Raw genomic sequence first — 23,914 nt, 5'->3', positions numbered from 1 at the left:
CCCAGGGGTGCTGTCCTGGGAAGCTGGACACGGAAGGCCCCACGGATTCTCTCGGCTACCCTCGGCCCTCCTCTCCTGGTCCCCGGGGCCCAGCGCCCTGCCGTCTCCCCAGCACACTGCTGAGGGGGAGGTTGGTGTTACGGCGGGAAGCTAGCTAACGGGGCTAAGAACAGCAGTCCGGGAGAGCTCGGCAGGGGAGAGGCAAACGAGTCCCATTGTGCAATGCTCAACATCAAAGCTGTGCGAGCTCAGGAGCCACCCCTCTCTCCAGAAAGCCAGCAAAGAAAAGCATGTTCCCTCTCTGAGGAACGCCCGGGTCGTGGATGAACGTTCCCTTTCCCTTTCCTTGCGGCCTCCCGCTCTGTTCCTTTGGAGTTGGCGCCACGCCGCTCGTACCCTTTCTGGAAGAGCAGAGGCCCTGCGACCTCAGGGAGAGGAGAGCATGTGGAGGCCGTTTCTCTTGCAGTGAGAAAGTCAGGACAGCGTCTCCCTTAGAGGTTAAAGAAGGTCACCCGAGGCTGCCCCCCACGTAGATGGGTGGGAGTTGGTTGTGGCAGGGTCGTTCCAGCTCCCAGGAGAAGCAAGCGTGCGTGGAGGATGTGGCATCGTGGGGCGCCGTGCAGCTCAGAGCAGAAGTGTCTCCTCACTCAGATCCACGTCCCATCCGCAGCCTGAGTTAGGGGGCCGCCCGGGGACTCCGTAGACAGTCAGTGGACGGACCTCAGGCCAGTCAATGGCCGCAGTCCCAGGACTGGTGGATCCAGTAGCTCAGCTGCCTGCCTGTTAGAAACCGCGGCCAGCAGGGGCACCCTCCTAAGGACTCTGCGTTTGCAGAGACTGAGTCTGTATTTAGAATAGTTCTATTTAGAGGTATTTAATTCAGTCGATGTTCCTTCGGCACCTGCTGTTTACAAGGCGCTGGGCCTGGCACTGCCGGGAATACTGAGAGGAGGAAGACAGTCTTCCGTCTGCTGAGGGGATCAGACTGTCATAAATGTAACTCTTTTTAAATTGGCTTCTGATCATGCCACGTGGTGTGACCGGGCTGTTACAGGACCCCATGAGAGCAAGCTCTCTTTGGGGGTGTCGGGAGTACTTGGGGACAGGGTGACGTTGGAAGGCTAGGGAGGGATCTTACGTAGGTGCGGTTGGCGGAGGGGCCTGGGACACTGGTGGAGGGAACAGAACAGCGTTGTGGCGGCTGGGAGGTGGGAGGGCAGAACATCCGGGGAATGGTGAGTGGGTCAGCTTATCTTCGTCACACGTTACGTGTAGGAAAAGGTGGGAAGGCAGACACGTTGGTGGTAAGGAAGGTAAGTACCAGACTGAAGTGTTTCCATTTCCATCCGGGAGACAGCAGAGTGCTGATAGACATTTGGGGGCAGAGAAGTGGCCCTCATCAGAGCTGGGCTTTGGGGGAGCATCCTCCAGCAGTGGTGGGGGGGTGAGTGGTGGCAGAGGGAAGCAGGGAGAAGGATGGGGAGGAAAAAGGAGGCCTGTGTCATATTGCAGGCAAGGTGAGCTCTCTGGAGAGGTTGGTGGCCTGAAAGGTAGGGATGTTTATGTGGTGGACTCTCGAGGTGGGGACAGCTGAACGGCTGTGCAGGCAGACCTGCTCTGCTCATGGCTGCGTGTAAGCAGGCAGAGGTTTGTGTCAGCATAGTGTCATTGAGCAGCCGGGATTCTGCCACTGTGGTCTAGCCTAGACTCTGGAGCCAGACTCCTTAAGTTTGAATTCCAGCTCTGCTGCTTAACTAGTAGACAAGTGACCAGCTGAGCAACTTTCTTAATCCTCTCTGTGCCTCTTTCCCCCATTTGCAAAATGGGGATGATAATGGTGCCTACCTTTTGGGGTTATTGTACACATGAAGTGAATTAATGCACATGAAGAGCTTAGAATAGTGCCTGGCGCATCATAAGCTCTGTATCAGTGTTGGCCTCCATCATCCCCAGCCCTCCCCATCAGCGTCGGCGTCGTCATCACCCCGACCTTCCCCCTAAGTTATGATGGGGATTAAGTGGTAGAACACACGTAAGCTGCTCACCACAGTGCCTGGCGTGTGCTAGCTGCTCAACAGAGCTCGCTATCATGGTTGTTAGCGTCATCATCATCATCATCAGTTCTTTTCCTGGTGGGGCCCGGGGACCAGTCTGATCTCCCCTCTGGCCTTAGGGTGCTGCTATGGGGCCCAGCTGCTGTGGAGCATCACAAGACATGCCGGAGCCTGGGCAAGTCGCTGTGGCAGCAGCCGAGCGTCGGGGACATCCTCCGCCTGCTGGATCAGGACCGGATGATGAAGACCATCCTCCACTTCCCCCAGAACCGGAGGCTGCTGCCCCCCAAGGTGCGCGAGGCCCGGGGCACAGCCATCAGGGAGCACTCACTGCGGGCGGGGGCTGTTCTGCCCGCCCCTCAAGGGCTCCACCTGCACCCTCGGCTTGAGTGTTCTGTAAACTCCAAGCCCTGGTTTTCTGGTGGATGGTTAACTTCTTAAGCAAAATTCCAACCATATATAAGGTACAGAGATAGGACCCCCACATCGCTGTCACCCCGCTTCAACAGTTATCCATGCGGGTTTCATTTATAACTCCCCAGAAAAGACTATTTTGAAGCAAATCTCAAAAATACCATTTCAAGTACAAGCGCTGTTTTTTTACAGAGCCATTTTATGCTCTTGAATGCTCAGAATAATTTGAACTCTAGAGATAGTGGGTAAGTACTCACGTGGTAGTACATTTGTGAGGTTGACCTGCGCGTTTCTGTTTGTTTGGGGCTGTTTCAGGACACACAGGAGCCGGTATTTAAAGACAGGAGCACAGTGGAGCTCGATGGCCTGTACGACCCCTGCTTCCTCCTTCATCTCTTCAGTGAACTGACCAGGCCAGGTAGTTGCTGCCTTTGGGAAGGGCGGGGGCGGGGAGCAGCTCCTGCTGTGTGTGGCTCAGGCATAGTCACAGGGCCCTCACAAAGGCAGGTTTCTCGTGGGAATTATTACCGTAATAATTGAGGGATTCTCATTAATCCTTGAAGGATACCCAGCTGCCGTGTTACCTTTTCATTCCAGTGATTTTCAGCAAAGTTAACAGTTAATGTTTTGAATATATGGAGATTTTTTTTAAAAAACAATTATAATTTTAAAACCAGAGAGTGTCCCTATGTCCTTGATGTTTTCCTATTTCTTAGGGACAGGAGCCTTTTCCGAATTATCACCGGATAGTAGTCAAATACCAACAGAAATGAGAGATTTTATCCTTGAGAACAAGTGAGAGCCTGCTGGGGTTGACTTTCTCTTGGTTTAAGTGTATTTTTGAAATGGCATTTGTGTCTAGTAGCCTGAGGGTGGGAGTCTGGTAAACGGGTGGGGGGCAGCGTGTGCATGTGCCCACTGGGGAGGACCAAGGTCTGATTCCCAGGTCCTCAGGACTGTTGGTCTGGGGCGTTCTTGGGTGCTGGTGTGTAGCGATACCTCATTGGGGTTTTGATTTGCATTTTCCTAATGGCTGATGGTGTGAAACATGATGTGGTTTATTTGTCATCTGTATGTCCTTTTTTTCTTCTTCTTGTCCCCAAAGCCCCCAAAGTACATAGTTGTATATTCTAGTTGTGGGTCCTTCCAGTTGTGGCTTGTGAGATGCCACCTCAGCATGGCCTGATGAGTGGTGCCACGTCCGCGCCCAGGATCCAAACCGTTAAAACCCTGGGCTGCCGAAGCGGAGCGCGTGAACTTAACCACTCGGTCACGGGGCCGGCTGCCTGTGTGTCCTCTTTGATGAAGTGTCACTTCATGTCTTCTGCCCGTTTTCTAACGGGATTTCTTTTTTTACTGTGGAGTTGGGAGAATTCTTCATGTAGTCTAGATAGTAGTCTTGTGGGATATGTGGTTTGCAAACATTTTCTCCCAGCTTATCTTTTCATCCTTTTAACAGGGTCTTTCACAGAGCAAAAATTTCTAATTTTGGTGAACTCCAGTTTATCAATTTTTCCCTTTATGGATCAAGCCTGCGCTGATATTCCTGGCTGGGAGAGGCAGGAGCGGCCGTTATGCCCCTCCCTCGGCCTCCACTGATGCCAAGCAGGAGCCTTGCCCTTCCTCCCTACGAGGCCTCCTCTGTTAGCAGTCGGGCGCAGGAGGGCCTCGCCGCTGCCCGGTGGGGAGGAAAGCCCCACCTCCCTATTCGGCCTTCTCTACCGCCTCCCCAGCAGGGGTGTGGGGCTCTGTCTCACAGCCTGGGGAGGTCTAGGCTCCGCACTCCACCTTGGCTGGCGTGGGTAGGGGTGGGGGCCACAGTATTTTCTGGGGTGTTTGGCTGGAGTAGAGCAGTGACTGTCTAGAGGTTTTCTGTCTTACTAGGCTGCTCCTTTTATAGCCGTTTGTCTAGAGACTGGAGAGAGTGGGCGTTTGTTCTGCTGCACGTGTGCCCATTCGTGTTTCTGGGTTGCTGGCTTTCTTAGCTCTTGGTCTAGGGCACATGGAGCAGAAAGGAAACCCAGGGAGCTCACCTGAGGTCTCCACCTGGTCTGCTTCCTTCCCACCTTTTCAAGTCGTCTTATATTTATCTGGGATTTTCAGTTCCTCTTAATAGGAGAATAGAGAAAATGTGTCTACTCCGTCTTCCCAGAATTGGAAATTTAATTCAATTAATTTTTAACTTTAGATAATATATTCACAGTTCAAAATTCAGGCAGTACCAAAGGCCGTGCAGTGAAAATCTCCCTCCCACCTGGCCTCTGCATGTCGTTTCCTCCTGCCAGCGGGAACGTGTGTGCCCAGCTCCTTGCACATTCTCCTAGGCTTCTTTTTTTTTTTTTTTTTTTTTTGCTGAGGAAGATTCACCTTGAGCTAACATCTGTGCCAATCTTCCTCTATTTTGTATGTGGGACACCACCACAGCATGGCTGAGGAGTGTTGTGTAGGTCTGTGCCTGGGATCCAAACCTGCGAACCCAGGCTGCCAAACCAGAGTGCACAAACTTAACCACTACACCACTTGGCTGGCCTCCTGGCTTGCTTCTTTACGGCCTGCAGGGAAGGACTCACAGTGGCAGGATGTGGGGGACAAGTGGAGGCATGTGTTCTGCGTCTCTACTCATGGGCACGGCCAGGGTGATGCCTTTATAAAGGGGCTCCTTCCTGCTGACCTAATGGCCTCATGGCTTTGCATGCACTGGGAGACTGTGTCTCACTATTCGTTCTGTTTTCTCTGTTTTTCAACTTGAAATTGTCTTTTTGTATTCAGATGCTCCTACTCATGAACAGGTTTGCTGAGCCTCCCGGCTGCCCTTCAGTGTTCCTACAGAGGGCTGTGCAAGGGCTGGGTTTTCAGAGAGATTTCCCGTCAGTAGCCCCGTGTTGCTGTAGCTCCCCTCTCCTCGAACACTGTTCTGTGGCTGAGCTGGATTTTGTTTGCAGGGGAGTAGGGGCATCTCCTGCCAGTGTCCGACTGTGGTGATGATGAGCAGATGTCCTAGTTGCCCTGGTGACCGTTCATGGCAGGCTAACTGAGGCACGTCCAGCGTGTGGCCGGGAGCTCCTCTCATCCCCCATGCCCTGGCGGTGCCGGCTAGGTCTGCTTCTCATCAAACACGAAAATAGATTTTCCACAGTCTAAAAATATGAGGCAACTTTGGCAGATTATAACACATCATTTAGTCTGTTGTTCCATCTCTCAGTAGAGCTTTTAGGAGACAGAAGGCAAAGCCTTGGAAAACACTTAATAGAAAAACAGTAAAATCAGAACACTGTGTTTTTCTCAAAATCTTGAATATTGCCTTTTTTGGGTGGGGAGGACAGTTTCTGGAAGGGCTTTTGTGAAGAGAGATAACTAGTAGTGGTCTTTCAAGTAGGGAAGTCTCCACATACAGCCTATTTTATATTTTATGGGTACAATTCAGGTAGAAAATTTTGCAGAGCATGTCTACCCTAAGAAGGATTTACAGTATCTTAAAATACTGGTTATGCTAAAATTATTCACATGGAAGTAGAAAACGTTAAAAAGCATAGAGGTGGACAGAAAAATAGAAACACAAAAATTAAAAAACAAAAGAAAAACTAGGTCATTAAATTTTGCTCTGGACTACTTGTCATCCAGAACAAAAAATGGGAGCATAATGTTTTAAACAAATTTTGTGGTCTGATAAAAAGAAACATACCAGTTTATAAGGAGAAGAAAATTCCTATCAGTAAAATGATAAGTTGAATAGAACAGAAATCTGCGAACCAGCATAATGGCCAGTGTAGGCTAGGTTTATTGTGGTTGAATTAAGTCAGGAATCTTTTTTTCATGTTATTTAAAAAATTTATTCTTCCTTTTGCTTTTGCCCTTGTGGAGAAGTCAGCATGAATGATGTTTTAAATAAACTTTTATAGAACTGTAATATATACAAACGTGCACAAATCACCTGTGTATGGCTTGAATTTTGGTGAAACCACCAGCCAAATGAAGGAACAGAACATAATCCACAGCTCCTGAAGCCTTTCCCCCTCTTATGTAGGGGCCAGTGTCCTGTGTTTGAAGTCTGTGTAAATGGCGTTAGACACTGTGTACTCTTTTGTGTCAAGCTCCATATAGCCCACGTTATATTTTTAGATTCATCCATACTGTATGTAGCAGAAGTTCTCAACAGTGTGTTTTTGCTTCCTGCAGTGGCACCTGAGTCCAAGTGTTGCTCAACTTTTGGCAATCCTAAATTGGCATGTGGTTAGTTTTTATGTGTGGCTGCCAGTCCTCAGAGAAACTATAGTCTCACTGCTCCATTTCAGCTTTTTGCTGAAAATGGGAACCTGTTTTCTTAACCTTATTGCTTCCCTTTGAGTCCTTGGCTGAGATCCAGGGCCAGCCAAGGCTGTAGCAAGGCCAGTGACAAATGCTTTTCCCACAGCAAATTCTTGTCCTCTATAGAACTGGGCTGAAATCTTCAGCTCATAATTCACATATGCCACAGAACAGGGAGATGGTTCTCTGAGCCTCGTCATCAGACTGCGGGAGCACGGGCTCTGTGGCCTCCTTGCTGTGATGAGCCGTACCTGCCAGGCCGCATTTGAGCAGATTGTGTAAGAGGAGGTGTGAGGGAGAGGTCTCGACAGCACAGTTGCACTGCTACTAGAGCCTGTAAAACACGGGGTGCTTTTTATTTTAATCCTTGATAATTGTCTTGGTTAAGCCATTTTGACCTGAAGATCTGTTATCAGAAGTCCAAATTGCTATTTCTGAAGTTCTTGAAAAAGAGAGAATTTCAGTTACAACTATTTTTTAATAGCCTATTATATTTTTAACACCCAAGGGCAGCTCTTTTCTGTAAGTGTTACAAAGCCGAGACTTCATAGACTAACAGAGATGACCACAGAACATGAAACTAACTTTTCCTCCTAGATGCGTGGAAAATCCATTTGTCTTAGAGAATGTCAGTGATTACTAAAAATGTCCCAGCAAGCTGAATACTAGCTATTTTTAGTGAGCATAATGTTAAATGTTTAAACTGCTCTCTTTCCCAAATGTATTCCATTTATGTGTATTTTTTATGTAGGTAGGCAGGTGTATCTTAAACACATCTCATCTTTTCCAAAACAATATAATTTTATAGTTTGATTTATTTTTTTCAGCTATTGGGTATTTTCCCTCCTCCTACCAAAAATAGTCACTTGTTAGAAATGAGAAAATTTAGTGCATAAGCTTTTGGAGCCCAAGAGTCTTCTGATTATTCTTTTTCCATCCTTTTACTTTTAATCTGCATCTTGATATTAAAAGTGGTTTCCTGTAAACAGATGTATTTGAGTTTTGCTTTTTTAAATTCAATCTGACCATCTCTGCCTTTTAATTGGAATGTATACACCATTTACGTTTAATGTGATTATTGATCTGATTCTGTTTTTTTTTGTTGTTGTTGGCCTTTAGCTAGAATGTGTGTGTGTGTGTGTGTGTGTGTGTCTTGCTCTAGGATTTATAGTATTCATCTTCAATTTATTGCAGTCTGCCGACAAGTGAGGTTATGCCACTTCATGGAGAACAGAAGCACTTTACATACTGTAAAGCCACAGTATGTTGTTGCTTTTGCTTCAAAGTGTCAGTTATCTTTTAAAGAGATTTTATATTTACTCTATAGTTATCATTTCTGATTCTCTTCATTCCTTTGTGTAGAACCAGATTTCCATCTTCTATCATTTTCCTTCTGCCTGAAATACTTCCTTTAAGAATTCTTGTAGTTCAAGTCTGCTGGTGATCAATTCTTTCAGCTTTTTTATGGAAAAAAGGCTTAACTTTTTTTTTTTTTAAAGATTTTATTTTTTTCCCCTTTTTCTCCCCAAAGCCCCCCGGTACATAGTTGTATGTTCTTCGTTGTGGGTCCTTCTAGTTGTGGCATGTGGGACACTGCCTCAGCGTGGTTTGATGAGCAGTGCCGTGTCCGCGCCCAGGATTCGAACCAATGAAACACTGGGCCGCCTGCAGCGCAGCACGCGAACTTAACCACTTGGCCAGGGGGCCAGCCCCAAAAGGCTTAACTTTTGAAAGATTTTCATGGGTTATAAAATTCTGGGTTGACAGGTTTTTTTCTTTCTGTACTTTAAAGATGTTGCTTCCCTGATTCTGGATTGTATAATTTCAAACACAAAATGTACCATCATTCTTATCTTTGTTCCTCTGTATGTTATATGGCTACTTCTAAGATTTTTTTTTAATTGCTGGTTTCAAGCAATTTGATTATGTTGTGCTTTGGTGTGATTTTCTTTATATTTCTTGTGCTCTGGGTGTTCATTGAGCTTCTTGGCTCTGTAGATTTATAGTTTTTGTCAAATTTGGAAAAATTTTGTCCATTATTTCTTCAAATATTATTAGGGACTCCACATACACATAAGTTAACCTGCTCAAAATTGTCCCACAGCTCAGTCATGCTCTGTTCATGTTTTTAAATTATTTTCTCTCTGTGTTTCAATGTGGGTAGTTTCTATTGCTATCTTCAAGTTCACTGATCTTTTTTTCTGCGATGTCTAATCTTCTGATAATCCCACCCCGTGCATTTTTCACCTCAGGCATTTCAATTATATCTTCCATATTTCTATTTAACACACTGATCTAGCTTCTTGAACCTGTAGAATACAGTTATAATAACTGTTTTAATGTCTTTGCTTGTTCTGTTATCTTTGTCATAGCTGGGTCATTTTCGAATGGTGAAGTTTTCTCTTCATAATGGGCTGTGTTCTTGCTTGTTTGAATGCTTGGTGATTTTTTATTGGAAGCCAAACGTGAATTTTATCTTGTTTGGTGCTGGATGTTTTTGTATTCCCGTGAACGTTCCTGAGCTTCGTTCTAGGGCACGTTTGAGTTACTTGGAAGCAGTTTAATCCTTCCAGCCTTGCTTTTAAGCTCTGTTAGGTGGGACCAGAGCAACGTTTAGTCTGGGTTGTACTCTGCCCCTCAGCTGAGGTGGAGTCTTTCTGAGCACTCCATCTAACCCTATGAACTGCGAGGATTTGCCCCCGGCTGTGGAAACAGGAACAATTTCCAACCCGGTGCGAGACTGGGGTTGTCTCCTCCCATCTTTCGGGTGGTTGCTCCCACCCTCAGGTGGTTTCTTCGCACGCACTTGTGGATGGGCCCTCATCTGAAGATGGGGCTCTCTCAGGGGCCTGTCTTCTCCAGGACTTTGCTGTGGAACTGTGGCCACCTTGGCCCCCCAGGCCTCCTGCTCCGTCTCCTCAGCTCAGAGTCCTCCAGTCTCCGCTTAGGTTTGCCTTCCCTGTGCCATGACCTAGAAGCTCTCCAGGCTGTGAGCTGGGTGGTCAAAGCTTCACCTTGTTTGTTTCCCATCTCTCAGGGATCACTGTCCTTTGTTGCCTCATGTCCCATGTCTTGAAAATCCTTATTTCATTTCTTGAGTCTGGTTTTCCAGTTGCTTCAGGTGGACAGGTAAATCTGGTTCCTATCACTCTCTTGGCCGGAAGTGGAAATCCTGGTTATTCTTTGATAGGGTATGAAAGCTGAACAAAACAAAGGAGGGCAGCTGTATACAAGCAGCCCCACCTCCGTCGGTTCACCCTTGGGTAGGATGCCAGTGGAAGCTCCAAGGAGCTCTGCAGCTTCTGAGGGGGAGGAGGAAACTTTACAGTTTGAAGTGATTTCTGCACTTTTGGACAGCCATCCATTTGGAGACTTACTTGGCTATGAGAGCTGTTTGGATTAAGGAGAAGTAACTGATTTATTATAATTTTTCTTGTTATTTTTAGTTTTTAAATTGCCAACATTATCCTTTTAAAAGTCTAACTTTGGGGAGAGTAGAGGAAAAAAGAGTTTGACTTTTTAAATATATTATCAGTGGTGTGGGGCTGGCCCCGTGGCCGAGTGGTTGGGTTCGCGCACTCCGCTGCAGGCAGCCCAGTGTTTCGTTGGTTCGAATGCTGGGCGCAGACATGGCACTGCTCATCAAACCACGCTGAGGCGGCGTCCCGCATGCCACAACTGGAAGGACCCACAACAAAGAATACACAACTCCGTACCAGTGGGCTTTGGGGAGAGAAAGGAAAAAAAAAATAAAATAAAATCTTTAAAAAAATATTATCAGTGGTGTATCTTTCCTTGATAGCATATTCCAAGATTACTCCTTTGGGGTAGTAATGTCAGTTGGTTGGTGTTTGGTTCCTAATTTAACTCAGTCACCAGTCACTCATTCTAAAGAACATCTTTTTGGGTGATTGTCACGACCAAACCATACTTAATCTTTTTTAAACAAGATGACTTATCTCTATTCTGAGGTTTTTCTTGACAGTATATATCTTGTAAAAAAAGCCTGGGTTTTTATTGAAGAGGATTTGAAGTGTTCTGAATTTTATTAGTGATAATCAAGACCTTTAAGATGTGGTCAGGTGTGTCCTGTCATTATCTGACCTTCTGTCTCTGTCATATGCTCTCCTGGAGTGATGGTGAGTTTCTCAAGACCTCCCAGGTGACAAATGAACGTCAGCCAGCAGATTCTGTAGACTCTAGCTTTTTTTCTTTTTTTTTTTTTGATGAGGCAGACTGGCCCTGAGCTAACACCTGCTGCCAGTCTTCCTCTTTTTGCTTAAGGAAGATTTTCCCTGAGCTGACATATGTGGCAGTCTTCCTCTATTTTGTATGTGGGATGCCACCACAGCATGGCTTGATGAGCAGCGCATAGCTCTGCACCCAGGATCTGAACCTGCGAACCGTGGACCACCAGGCTGGCCCCTAGACTCTAGCTTTTACTCAAGCTTGGTGAGCTGCTCTTCTGTGAGACTGTGTTGTTTGAAGAAAGAACTAGGGTTGCAGAATGGATGTCCGTGAATCCTTTGTGAATTGGTGGGCCAGGTCAGACTGGTTTGTGCTGTCTGAAACTCCCAGCTTCATGGCCTTACGTACTTTCTTTAGCAGTGCTCATAGGCAAGAGCTCAGAGGCAGCAGGCTGAATGAGGTAGAAATGGGGAGCCAATTTTCTCTGCTGACGCCCCACTTATGTTCTCTGGGCCCCCGGCATCTCGTGTCTCAGGTCTGAATGGCACTTTCATTCTTCTCTGGCTCGTTGGGTTTTTGTGAGCAGTAATGAAATTATCCTGGCTAGGATTTGCAAGCATCTTAGAAGCTGAGGGCAAGGTAATTATTGTCACTGAAGGGAAGATAGTCTTTAATCCAACTTCAGCAGAAGACAAGGGGAGCTGGAGAGAGACTTGCATTTCTTGTATCTAGCACACATAGCTGATATTGGCAAAATGCAAAGGGAAATTTAATTTGCCATGTTGCACAGGCATTGTGGATCATAGTGTGTGTGTGTTGTGTTCAATGCTGTGTTTTATTTCTTGTAGAATTTGTAGTGGATTGTCGAAAATTCTTGGATTCGAATGCTCTGGGCCTGACCGTGGCGGCCCTGAGCAGCTATGACCCGCAGATGCGAGCCGCGGCCTACTCTGTCCTGGCGGCCTACTACTCGCACGTGGAGGGGGCACGGTTCCGCGAGCAGTCCCAGGTGAGTGGGGCTGAGAGTGGGCGGAGGGCTCGGGAGAGCGGGCTGCCCACCTGCCTGCTAGAAGGCTTCCTGACGAACACGGAAGCCTGTTGCCAGGGACCTCTGATAAAGAATAACTGTCTGTTCCCTCTTGGGGAATGACGCTGCAGGCTACCTCTGGTCCCCTCCCCCAGGAATTTGAGAGAGGTGTCCCCTTATAAACACTCTGTTGTGTGGTGGGTGGTCAGAGCGGTTTAATTTCTGTCGACTCTGTTTTTGGTCTAAACTCGGTAGTTAAGGTGGCTGTTCTTTGCGACACTCTGAGCCTCAGCAGCCTGTGCCCTGGGTGATAGGAACGAGAGGAGACTGGATGGTCAGGCCGTGGAGCCGGGGTTCTCCCTGCCCTTGGGCACATGCCTGGCTCCTCAAGAAAAAGCGAGAGGCACTTCTGAGATGAGCAAGCAAGGATGTAGGTGTTGTGAGCGTCATCTTTGGTGGCCCCTGGGATGCGAGGAGAGGCCACCGTGCAGAGCTGTAGTTAGGCTGCATGAGACAAGGCCGGTCACAGTTGTTCTGAAACTGCTCCTCTGTCTTTTTCTTTTTCCTGGTTTAAGCTACTGTACCTGTTGGACGTAGTCCGGAACGGGATCCGAACTCAGAACATGAGGCTCACCTTTACCTTGACTCTCTTCATCGCCAAAGCAGCCCTGCAGATTTTGAAACCAGGTACCGCTGGTAGACTCGGGGTGTGGTGAGGCTGAAGTATTGGAGCCGAGCAGGTCCACTTGTCGGTGTTCCTCCTGTAGGTGTAATCCGTCACATGCATGAGGACGGACGTGTCAGGGTCCTCCCCGGGGGGGACAGTCAATGAATGATGGTTGTGAGGAAGCTCTTTATGGGCCCTTAGGGGATGAAGTCTAGAGAAATTAAGTGAAAAAGCAAGGTGCAGAACAGTGTGCGTGGTGGAGGAAGAAATATGTGTTTGTGTTTGCTTGGAGGGGCATAGAGCTACGGTAAAAGCAAATCATGGCCCCAGCTCGCGGGCTTCTGCGAGGGGGCATCGCTCCTGCACAGGAGAGCACTTAGGGGTGCCTGACTCAGAGGCAGCTGCGGGTCCGCGCTCAGAAGTCACAGTCAGCGCAGCTCGGGGGTCCTTAGTTAGAAGTTGTTTGGCCTGTGCGTCACTGTGCAGGTCCCTCCCATACTGTAACACGGCTCCTTTCGGTTGCTCGCAGCGGGGCACCACTGCTGAGGTAGTGTGTGCAGAAGTTAGTCCCTCATAAGGTCGGTTTTTTAAAAAATTTTTATTAGTGGAAAATTATAGAATGTTGGAACCATCGAGGACCACAGAGTTCTTTGAGTGTAATGTGGTCATTTTCAGAGGAGGAAACAGCACCTCACCTGAAGGCCCCCAAGATTAAATAGCTTGTCCAAGGCCCCACAGTTAGTCTCTTGTCGAGTTGCTGTTAGAATTCAGATCTGATTTTCATCTGCTCCTAGATCATTTTTAGAAATAATGGGAGGAAAGGAAGTAATTAGGCATTTGTAGACTCTAAAGAAAAAGACGATCCTGAGAAGACATCCTAGCAGAGGCCATGGTGATTGGTTTTGGCCTCCCATCCTGTCTGTGCCACCTAGATGAGCTTTGTCCCCCGTCAGACCTGGTGTCGGGGTGAAGGGTGCTGGGCAGCAGCAGTGGAGGGGGCGCTCAGGCTGCAGCCAGTGTGGACAGACTGGAGGTCGTGACACGATGGTGAGGCAGAGGGGAGGAGGTGTCTGCGTTCCAGAGCCACGTGAGCCAGGGCGCGTCTGAGCCCCCTTTGCCATGGCGGTTCCCCTCGGTGAGAAGCCGGTGGCTGTGGGAGTTAGCCCTGTGCTGTGTGTGACCCGCGCTGCCCACCAGCTGATTGGAGCTTATGCTGCAGGCTGATAAGCAGGGAGGGCCGACGTCTCTGAAAGACTCGACCTCCTGCAGTGGTTTTGGAACCATGAGAGAAAGCCTGTATGCAGTGTGCAACTCAGGTGTCTTACCGCGTTCTAATTCGAGAACTACTCACCTGGCTTATACGAAAGCTCCCCAGGGGCATCAGTTTATGTCTCATCCCCCACATCCTCACCCCTGACTCCATTAGACCATGGGGTGTCCTGTTGGTGCTGGTTGTGAGTGACTGTCTGCCTCTGTTCCCAGAGGAGCACATGTACTTGAAGATCAACAAGTTCCTGCTGTCACACGAGTACCTGAACATGAGCAAAGTCCCTGGCTTCTTCCAGTTCTTCTTCAGCTCTGACTTCGAGGTAGTGCTTCTCAAGTCCTCGGTCCCGGAGAGACTCCGGAATTGGGTTCCTTGGCCTCTGCTGTCGGTCTGATCTTTTCCTACTAATGCTGTTGGCTGCACAGCCAGCACAATTGCACAAGCAATGTGAGAGCGAGAAGGTCAGGAAAAGTAGAAGTGCACACTGGCTCGTGTGCAGAAATGCCTTTCATTCCACGTGTTAATTCTTAGGTAGTTCTTCAGCCTGGAAACCTCTGCTTCAGAGGTCTCAGTTTGATGGCATTCTCATTATATTTTCTTGGTGAATCACTGGGTTAAATTTTTTTTTTTGAGGAAGATTAGCCCTGAGCTAACTGCTGCCCATCCTCCTCTTTTTGCTGACGAAGACTGGCCCTGAGCTAACATCCGTGCCCATCTTCCTCTACTTTATACATGGGACGCCTGCCACAGCATGGCTTGCCAAGGGGTACCATGTCCTCACCCGGGATCCGAACTGGTGAACCCCGGGCCACCGAAGCGGAACGTGTGCACTTAACCGCTGTGCTGCTGGGCCGGCCCCTGGGTTAAATATTAAACGTGTTTTTATAGAACACCTGCCTGCATCCACACAGTGCAGTGTTTAAACTTGACTTGGTCCTTTATTCCGGACCTGAAGAAACCAGTCAAGGGTGCTATCGACGGTTTTTAATATAATCAGACGGGAGGTCAGGGCTGCTGTGCCGTAGTCTCGCCTCGACTTGAGAATAGTGGTGTTTGAAGAGTTGTCAGGTAAAAGGCTTAAACTTCATTAACAAGTTTCCTGTTCACTTGGGTTACAGCAAAAAACGGAACAGGAGTGGCTGTTTGGAATTCTTCGGCAGGGGATTCGAGACAAATACTGCTATGAGCTCTGCGCCCGGCGAGGGGTCTTCCACATCATCCTGTCCTTCTTCAGCAGCCCACTGTGTGACGAAGTGGCCCAGGTAGGCGGCCTGCATGGCTGTGGGAGACGGAAAGGGCTGTTTCGTAAGGTTTTATTCTGAAGTCGAGTCCATGTGAATTCTAATCCCAGCCTGGACATGAGCGACCTACTAATCTGACGTGACCCTCGCTTTCTCTGAGGGCAGATGAGATCCATGGGTGCCTTCCGTGTGGCCTGCGCGGGGTGCAGGCTGCGTTGCTGACTCTCACTGCCATTTGTCCTCTGATGAATGCGTTTCGTTGCGGCCCCCTACTGTGCCGTGGCTGATGAGAAGGCCTGTGGAGAGGGAGGGGCTAATCTGTCATCCTGAGCCTGTGGGGCTGGCTAACAACTAGAAACCAGTTACCCCCTCAGTGACTGAGGGCCTTTGCCTCAGACACTCTCGAGCCCCCAGAATTTCATTTAACGCGCAGAAGCTGTAGGTCCTTGAACCCGGCTGGGAGTCGGGAGTCGGGAGTTGAAACTGGAGCTGCGGCCTCGCTGCTGGTGGGGAGCCTGCACGTCAGCTCCTTCCCTGGGCCAGTGCTCCTGCGTGCGTGTCCAAAGGCCATGGGAGTTGGAAGAAGTGACTAGGGGGAGCCTTTAGATACTTTTCTTTTTTTTAAAGATTGGCACCTGAGTTAACATCTACAGCCAATCTTTTTTTTTTTCTTATTCTCCCCAAAGCCCCCAGGACATAGTTGTATATTCTAGCTGTAGGTCCTTCTGGTTGTAGTATGTGGAACACCACCTCAGCATGGCCTGAGGAGCGGTGCTAGGTCCACACCCAGGATCTGAACTGGTGAAACCCTAGGCTGCCAAAGTGGAGCGTGAGCTTAACCACTCAGGCACAAGGCAGCCCCCAGCCTTTGGTATTTTTATTACTGCCTAGCCTGGTCAGCTTTCATTTCTGATACCATGTAAAATGCCGGTGAATAGGAGTGAGTCAGGATTAAGAAACACGTTTGAATAAACTGAATTTGAGTATGCTGGTGTTTTATTTTTGATGGCCTGTGAGAATTTGAAAGCACCCAATCACAGTTGAAGTGGCAGTTCTGTCTTTATGTCTGCCTTTCCCAGGTGGGAAAACTGGACCAAAGGGGCCGCCAGCAGTTCCCGGCTGAGCTGGGAGTGGGTCCACGTTCTCTCCAGCTCAGGCTGCCACATGTCTGGGCCATGTGCTTTCCATGCTGCGTCTTTGCTTGTGGGTTGGTTCCTTATGATGGAAGTGGGCGTCCCCCTGGGGCCCGGCAATTGCTGTGGAGGTCTGCGTCCTCTGTCTCTTGTGGGGAAGGGCGAGTTCCTACACAGCCTTTACTCTTAGAAAGGCAGCAAAGCAAACTTCACATGCAACCGTCACCTGGAATTGTAACATACTGTTGCATTTTTTCAGTTGTTCCTTTGATTATAAGTTAGGTTTTCCCACTGAAAAGTAACTTTTTGTTTTGGGTTTTCAGAATTGGATTCTGGAAATTCTACAGAATGTTGCCCGGGATGCCAAGTCTGCCTATGAGTTCCTACGGGACTATAGCCTTTTGACATGGATTTTACACATCCTTGAGAGCAAGTAAGCACCTCGTGCGCGAGAGGTGTGTGTCAGATGGGAAGAGGGCGGGTCAGAGACACTGATGTCTCCTGCTAGCTTTCATGTCGACGAGAAATGTCCAGCAGAGTCCATGCTGCCCGACAGTGTCCTCTAATGCCACCTGTGCCTAGGAAGCCACCTTCTAGTGATGCCAAAATGGCATTTCACTTTAATCTTCCTTTGGCGTGTCTTGTCTGCATGGAATGACAGCGCCAGCTGCGGAGGCCCCTCCAGCCGCCCTTTCTGTGTGTTCTGCACAGTGCAGGCTCCTCCCCTGGAGTGGCAGCGTCTGCCTGAGGCTTTGTGCCTGCAGCCCTCCCTAGGGAAGAAACCAGAGGCCTCCAGGTTCGGGAACGCTTGCTGGGTCCCTCGGGCGTTGGTGGGACCCAGCGCTTCACGGTCTGCCCAGGGTCAAGGTGCTGAAGCGCGTTGTGAAGGGCGGCGCTGGAGTCATGTCGAGGGGCAGGAGTGGGTGTTGGCCTCGTTGTCTCAGGCTGCCGTACCAGCGGACCACAGCCGGGGTGGCTCAGACAGCAGGAGCTCGTTTTCTCACGGTTCTGGAGGCCGGAAGTCTGAGATGAGGGGCAGCATGGTCGGGTTCTGGTGAGAGCCATCTTCCTGCTTACAGACGCCGCCTTCTCGCATGTGCGCACGTGCAGGGACACAGAGAGAGCTCCGGTGGCTTTTCCCCTCCCTATCGGGACACTAGTCCCACCACGAGGGCTCTGTCCTCATGACCTCATCTAAACCTCATTCCTCCCAGAGGCCCCACCTCCAGCTGCAGTCCCACTGGGGGTTGGGCTTCCCCATGTGAATCTGGGGAGGTATGGGGAGGACGCAGTGCCGTCCACAGTGTGATCTGCTCTGATTCCTCATAATCCCAAGTTTGAGGCTGTCTGAAAAGACAAGGACATTGTCTCCGTGGATGGCACTTGGGGGGAGGGCTCTGTCTTTCAGAGAACTAACTACTGTCATAAGCCCAGGGAAATCTAGGCTCCTGTGCATTTTTAAAGCGTATTTTTAGAAATTTCTCTAAAATAAAGTAATAGCCTAAACCTAGGCTGTCTTTGGACATTAGCTGCAAGACTGTTTCAGATTTCTAAAAGGCATAATTGGCTAATTACCAGTTCCTGGCTATTGATGTCTTAGAAGTCGAGTTGTTCTCGTGGGTGGGACAGCTCTTCTTTCCTACTGCAGCGGCTCCAGCACTTTCTCTGGTGGGGGCTTAGGGTGGTGGTCCGGTTAGGAGGGAGAGCGGGGCCTGCCCTCTGTTGAAGCTGCATCTGTGGAACAGGCACCCAGTTTTACTTGGATACTGGCCTGTTTGGGGGCTGCAGTGGGAGGATGAGCAGACAATTGTTAGGGGAGGGGAAGAGCCTGCCAAGCCACTGCCTGGTGCTACCACCACCATCGTAGTCTGTTCCGTCGTCCTCTCCCACCCCTTCCAGAAGATGCCAGTGAAAGGAGAGAATGTGACAGAGAGAGCATTCCCCCTTTGGTTTCAGGTTTCTGGAGACCCAGCTGCTCTCCAACATAATCTCCTTGCTGCACACCCTGTGGGTGACCAACCTGGGGGACAAAGGAGTGGAGCGGGAGAGCCAGCCTCCTTGCAAGGCTGGGCCCCAGGAGCCCCCGAAGCTGCTCGCCCTGCAGTTGGTCAATGAATTCCTTTATGTTTTCATTGTGCTCACGAAGCACCTGAGGTAAGAACCTCGCCCGCCACCGTGACCCTGGTGTCGACCACTTGTGGACGTCACCTCTCAGTGTTGCCCTTGGTCACAGTTCTGCAAGTGGGCTTTGGGCCATGGTCTGGTGTGAACTAGGCCAGAGGGCTGCTGTCAGTTGTGGGTGACATCAGGAAACCTATCTTAGCTGCTTCCTCTTTTCCACTTCAACTTTATGAGGCTCCTTTCAAGACCTTGAGAGCTTAACATACTCTGAGAACCTGAAATATGCCGTCCCGGACCATTTTTAGCAGGTAGAGCATCTATCTTGGTGTTTTGATTCAAGCTCTCTAAGCGATGTCTTGTAGAAAGAACGTATTTCCATGACCTTAACCTAAGAGAGTGAGGGTGCTTAGGCTTCCTTTGCCTTCGTTAGCCTGCACACTTACTCGTCCATGAATTTTCTTGGAAATTTCAGTATTTTCCTCTGACCCCTTGGAATAATGCTCTTGATTTCCTTAAGAGAGCTGAATTCTCAGATTCCCTTGTGTTAGAGAAAATATACTGTGTGCACTCATATTTCTGATGTGGGAACAGAAATATGCTAATTGGAACCAGAAGATCAGTAGCAAGTGGATAGTAAGCTCAGAATGAAAACTTTCTTGGTAAAGAGCAGGGCATTTGGTTTTACGGTGTTCTGAAGTAAATTGTAAATCCACGCTGGATAGCCACGGTTCTTGTTTTGGGCTTGTTGAAAGGCACATTGGTCTCTGAGAACTGATTGCTATTTGAGATCAAGATTGTAATTATAAAAGTGTGTGGGGTGGATGGTACTGAGTTTTAAATTCCTGGGGTTCAGAGGGACCTGTTCCCCCAGTGACCACTGGCACGTTGGGCAGTGGGTGGCGATGCTGTCCCGGGGCTTTCCTGGGCCTCTTCACTCATGTCTGAGTATTCGTGAGGTGGAGAAGTGGGGTCCTGAGTTGCTTCCTGGGGGGGCTGGCACCCTAACCCTGGGCTCTCTCTGCCTTGCTCTCCCGGTTAGCCCTGGTTTCCAGGAGATTTCTCTGTCTCCGGGATGGAGGTCAGATTCCGCTCCCCTTTTTGCCTCCCCTGGATTTGCTTGCTTTTTCCTGTCGTATGTACTGGGGGCCCACGCTCCATGTCTGCTGTGAAGTGAAACCCGGGCCTTGCACCTCTGGGTATGTGGTGTTGACCGGCAGCCACCCCAGTCCTGGGCTGCAGGACGAGGAGGAAGCTTTTGTTCACTCTGTGACGTTGGCTCCCCACAGGCCCGCCTTGGCCTCCGCCCAGCTGACCAGCTTCTTCGAGGCGCTGGGCTCTGTGCTGAGGTACAGGGCCACTGTCCTGCAGGCCTTCAAGGACATGAACCGCTTCACCGTGAACGAGACCGTGCTGTCCACCAGGGATGTCCTCATCCTCATGCACAAATGGAGCCTCATCGAGCGAGACGTCCAGCTCCAGGAGGCCCTGAGAGCGGCCGTTGAGAAATACCAAGTCAAGGAGCTGCTGAGTGAGTGTCAGGACCCAGGCCTCTGTCTCGTGTTCCCTGGGGCCTCAGTTCCACCCAGAGCCCCCAGCGTCTTTCCCTCTGAGAGCGGCATTTCCAAGGCTGATGAGGCTTAGAAACAGGGCCTGTCCATCTTCATGTGCTAGAGAGGGAGTTGGGGAGACCTGGCTCTGAGTTCCAGCTCGGCCGCTGTCAGGGGCTCCTCCGTGGACAGTGGGAGGGGCTTTGGTTGTGGTGAGGGTTAAACTGATTCATTCTAACAGCAGCAGTGACAGCCCCAGTCACAGTGAGTGCTCGCTGTGCTCCAGGCACAGGCGCGTGTCCTGTTGGAGCAGCGCCGAGCGCCCAGTGCCTGTGAGCTGCCCCCATGCACTCCCTGCTGTTGCGCTGCCTGGATCCGCGTGGGGAGGAGGGACTCGGTCTCACTGCCTTTTTCCTCACTGTGTGGATAACAGAAATGCTCAAGGATAAGAACAAGCCCATCACGCCAGCTCGAGCCAAGGGCCCACGGGGCCGGAAGAAGAGGCTTGGGGAGGCAGAGGAGGCAGCCGACCCCGAGCTGGACATGTCCAGCTTGGAGACGTGCAAGGGCCTCCTGAGGTCCATACTGACCCACTGGGGGCCAGTGTTCCCGAACCCTGAAGCCGCTCAAGAGCCTGAGGACCGGCCCACCCCCCAGAGCGATGCACCAGACCCTGTGCACGCCACCGCCTCCCTAGTGGTCAGCTGGGTGCTGCGGTCAGTGGCTGAGCACCCTCTCAGCAGGACAGAGGCTTCCAGACTCCTTGGCTGGCTGAAGAGCCATATTTTGCCACAGCCGGTGGTCGTGGCCGACCTTCTTAAGGACAGCGCCGTGAGGAGTGGCATATTTAAGCTGTACAGCCGGCTCTGCAGTGCCGAGAGGCTGGCGGGGCCGGAGCAGCAGGTGGCCTGCTTGTTCAACACAGTCATGCTGCAGCTGGTGGCGGCCCGGGGCCCAGCGGGAAGCCCCTTCCACCCAGCGGTTGCGACCCTCTGCCTCTCTTCCCTGAGTGAGGAGGATGAAGCCAAGCGAGGTAATGCTGGTTTGTGGGTCAGAGGCGGAAGAAATGCGTGAGTGGGCTTGCGGGTGGAGCAGCTTCTGAGCTTTAGAGCCTGTCAGTCCTTTAGATTGAGTGCGTACGTAGCCTTTTAACCACGACTCTGGGATCCCAGAGAGTTTGCCATTGCGCCTGAATGTGAAGGGAGAGCACGTCTCTTCCTTTGCTTTCAAGTCAAGCCTTTGATGACGATCGTGTCTGCAGTAAAGAAAAGGGGCCACCTCAGGATCCCGTGTCCCTCTGGGGCCTGTCCCACCCTGCAGACCAGTGGCTCTCCTAAGTTTCCACCATTACCCAAGTGAAGAATGGTTTCACGTTGTAGCCAGATGTGTTGTACACGTGTGTGTATATGCATATATACACACAAGGACACAAATATACACACCGTTTATGTGCTTGGCATTCAGCTGGTGCTTAATAAAGGTTTGACTGCACAAATGAGTGAGTAGCAGAGGCTTTGAAAGGCTGTAAGAGAACATAGGGAGGCTGTGACTGTGTGCATGGCCTCCGCCATCTGGGAGAGTTGTTCCTTTCACTGAGGGACGTAAGGGGAGCCGGGGGGATGGCCAGCAGCCGGGGCAGGTGAGCTGTCCTGGTGGCCAGAGGTGACCTGTCTCTCATGTGGCTGCAGTCAGGGAATCGAGTCCCTTCTCCTTGCCGGGCCGCTGAGGATGTGGCATGGGTGATTCCAGGAAGCCCTGCTCCCGCTTCATTGCTGGTTCTCGGCAGGGATGGTCAGAACCTGGAAGGCGCTTGGCTTGTTGTAACTGTCTCTACCTTCCACACACATTCATCAAATAGATAAACTTTAAAATGAACAAAAAATATTAACACGAAAGTTAAGCGGAGGCCAGATTCATTTGTTTCATCCCCATGCTCAACTCGGGTTGCCACGAGCATGTGGTGCAGTGTGTTTGGGTGCTCAGTGCAGCCCCACTGTGGGGTGGGGTGGCTTGTTTCTCCGCTGAGGAGATCTGTGTCCTCATGGCCTTGTTGTTGCTCTTCCTCAGCCGCCGCAGCCTTCCTGGTGTCTCTGTACGTTAAGGACGTCTGGCTGGGGGCCCAGCAGCCGGACACCCTCTTAGCCCACGTCCGGATGATCTCCGACGCCTCAGAGGGTGCACCAGGTGGTAACGAGGATGCCATCGTCATGCTCTGCAAGGACATCGCTGCCGCTGCCCCAGACTCTTGAGTCCCTGCCGTCCTGCGCCTCCAGCACTGGGTTCTAGAAGTTCAGTTGATCAAGGGTTTCCATGGAAAACATGCAAAGTGACAAGTTCCGTATATTGACTCAGTTTCCTGACAAGAAAAGTTGACTGTATTTTGTTGACCGATAATTTTAAGCTCCAGGGACTGTGTGTGGGACAGGGTCAGAGTTAAAGTGGGCGTGGGGTCCTTTGGGGCCACAAGCCCACCCAGTGTTGAGTTGGGGAAGACCCTTCCTCTCAGGGCTTTGTCATTCTGCAGAGGAGGCACCGCAGGTTGAGGTGGCGCATCTCCGCGCCTGAGGGCTCATGGGTACCAAAGCTGGAATGTCAAAAACTGTATCAGATAGAAGAGCATGAAGGGAGATGTTAAAAGTTTCTTTCTTTAACAAGTCCTTACAAAGCTTTGTATAACATTTCAAATAGATAAATTCCTGCCAGTATTTGTTAATTATTTTAGTAAATAAAAGGATGTTAAAGTATAAAATTGATTTGACCTCTGCTTTGGAAAGGCAACCTGTATTTTTCAAAGCTGTGTTTCAAAGAGGAGATTTTGAGTTTTATAACTTCTTGTTAATAAATGTCTATTTTTGTTAGGTTTTGTGTCTTGCTTAGTCGATGTTAGCGGTGTGGTGTTATTCCATAGAGACCTGCATTTAGAGGTCAGGGCTTGACTTTTAAGATTCCCGTATTAATTGGTATTGTAGCTGACAAACGTCGAATATGAAATTTCATGGGTTTCACAGATAAAATTCTAGCCTGTTCCTTAAAGCTGCACGCATTCCCATGCCCCTCCACACCTCTTGGGGCCCGGGGGTCTGCTCGGCCGTCCTCACAGCAGCGGTCCATGTGTCCCCTGGGAGCTGGCTGCTGCTTTGCCCCTATAACATACGCAGCACTGAGAATGGCTTGGTTTCAGCTTAAACATTTACACTTTTATACATCTCCAGAGTTCTTTAGACTCCTCTCTGGTTTTTTAATGACAAGATTTTAACCACGACAAGAGTAATGCTTGTTCACATCTAGTCCACTCACCACAAATAGGGCCCGTTGTCTACCTCCCTATCCCCTCCCCAAACCCCAACACTGGTCTTTGAGAACATTCCGAAGTCGGAATCCTACGCAGGTTCAGGTTGGAAAGGCCGGCTGTTCCTTTGTCACCCCTTTTCCGCATCTCCTGAGCTCATCGGTCTCCCTCCCCTGTCTGCCCTTCTAGACCGTGCCCGGCCCTCACTGTGGCGGACTCTTTTTCCCTAGGTAGGGTGGCTTTTAGGGGCTTTGTAGTGTGGTGCTGTGTCCCTGCCAGGAGCAGGCTGCTGGGCACTAGAGGACCAGATCCTTTGGGGGTCTCAGATCAGAGGTCCCATAAAGTCACATCCAGGGGGGGACCCTTCCTGCCGGCTTAAAGGTGTTCTGGGGTAACACGGAGGCGCATTCTCTCCCTTTGGTGTAGGCCCTGCCGGCCGGGCTGGCTGCCCCCTCCAGGGAAGACGCTGTGTCTTTGAAGAGCCTCGGGAAGGTGGGAAGTGGGACTAGCGTCCCTGACCGCAGTGAGCTGGCCTGGCCGGGCACACACTGCCCCGTCTCTGTGAGTGGACGTCCGTCCGTGGGGATGGATGGAAACCACACAGGCCTTCCCTGGGTGTCCTCAAAAAGGTCCAGATCAACCCAGTGAAATCGAGGTCGGT

The 23,914-nt window shown here is 50.1% G+C and overlaps 1 protein-coding gene across 5 annotated transcripts in view; it reads left to right on the top strand.

Annotated features, from left to right (window-relative positions):
- URB1 (URB1 ribosome biogenesis homolog) overlaps positions 1 to 22,822 on the top strand; it is a 69,400-nt gene extending 46,578 nt beyond the window's left edge. The window contains exons 29-40 of one of the 5 annotated variants that reach the window (XR_011533987.1): positions 2,174 to 2,345; positions 2,784 to 2,886; positions 11,810 to 11,970; positions 12,564 to 12,675; positions 14,138 to 14,244; positions 15,041 to 15,184; positions 16,620 to 16,729; positions 17,008 to 17,350; positions 18,253 to 18,450; positions 19,786 to 19,945; positions 20,398 to 20,997; positions 22,032 to 22,822. Coding sequence is in view for 2 of the 5 variants with exons in the window: in XM_070597771.1 (XP_070453872.1) it covers positions 2,174 to 2,345; positions 2,784 to 2,886; positions 11,810 to 11,970; positions 12,564 to 12,675; positions 14,138 to 14,244; positions 15,041 to 15,184; positions 16,620 to 16,729; positions 18,253 to 18,450; positions 19,704 to 19,945; positions 20,398 to 20,997; positions 22,032 to 22,213 (2,131 nt within the window). In the remaining 3 variants the exon portion in view is untranslated. Of the gene's footprint in view, positions 1 to 2,173; positions 2,346 to 2,783; positions 2,887 to 11,809; positions 11,971 to 12,563; positions 12,676 to 14,137; positions 14,245 to 15,040; positions 15,185 to 16,619; positions 16,730 to 17,007; positions 17,351 to 18,252; positions 18,451 to 19,703; positions 19,946 to 20,397; positions 20,998 to 22,031 lie in introns of all 5 variants that reach the window. The other 4 variants (XR_011533986.1, XR_011533985.1, XM_070597771.1 and 1 more) reach the window with 4 other exon arrangements.
- Positions 22,823 to 23,914: the final 1,092 nt, after the last annotated feature.

This window comes from Equus przewalskii, chromosome 27, assembly GCF_037783145.1.
Source record: "Equus przewalskii isolate Varuska chromosome 27, EquPr2, whole genome shotgun sequence".
NCBI lineage: Eukaryota > Metazoa > Chordata > Mammalia > Perissodactyla > Equidae > Equus > Equus przewalskii.
The sequence above is the reverse complement of the archived record's forward strand: the minus strand, read 5'-3'. Positions and strand labels throughout refer to the sequence as shown.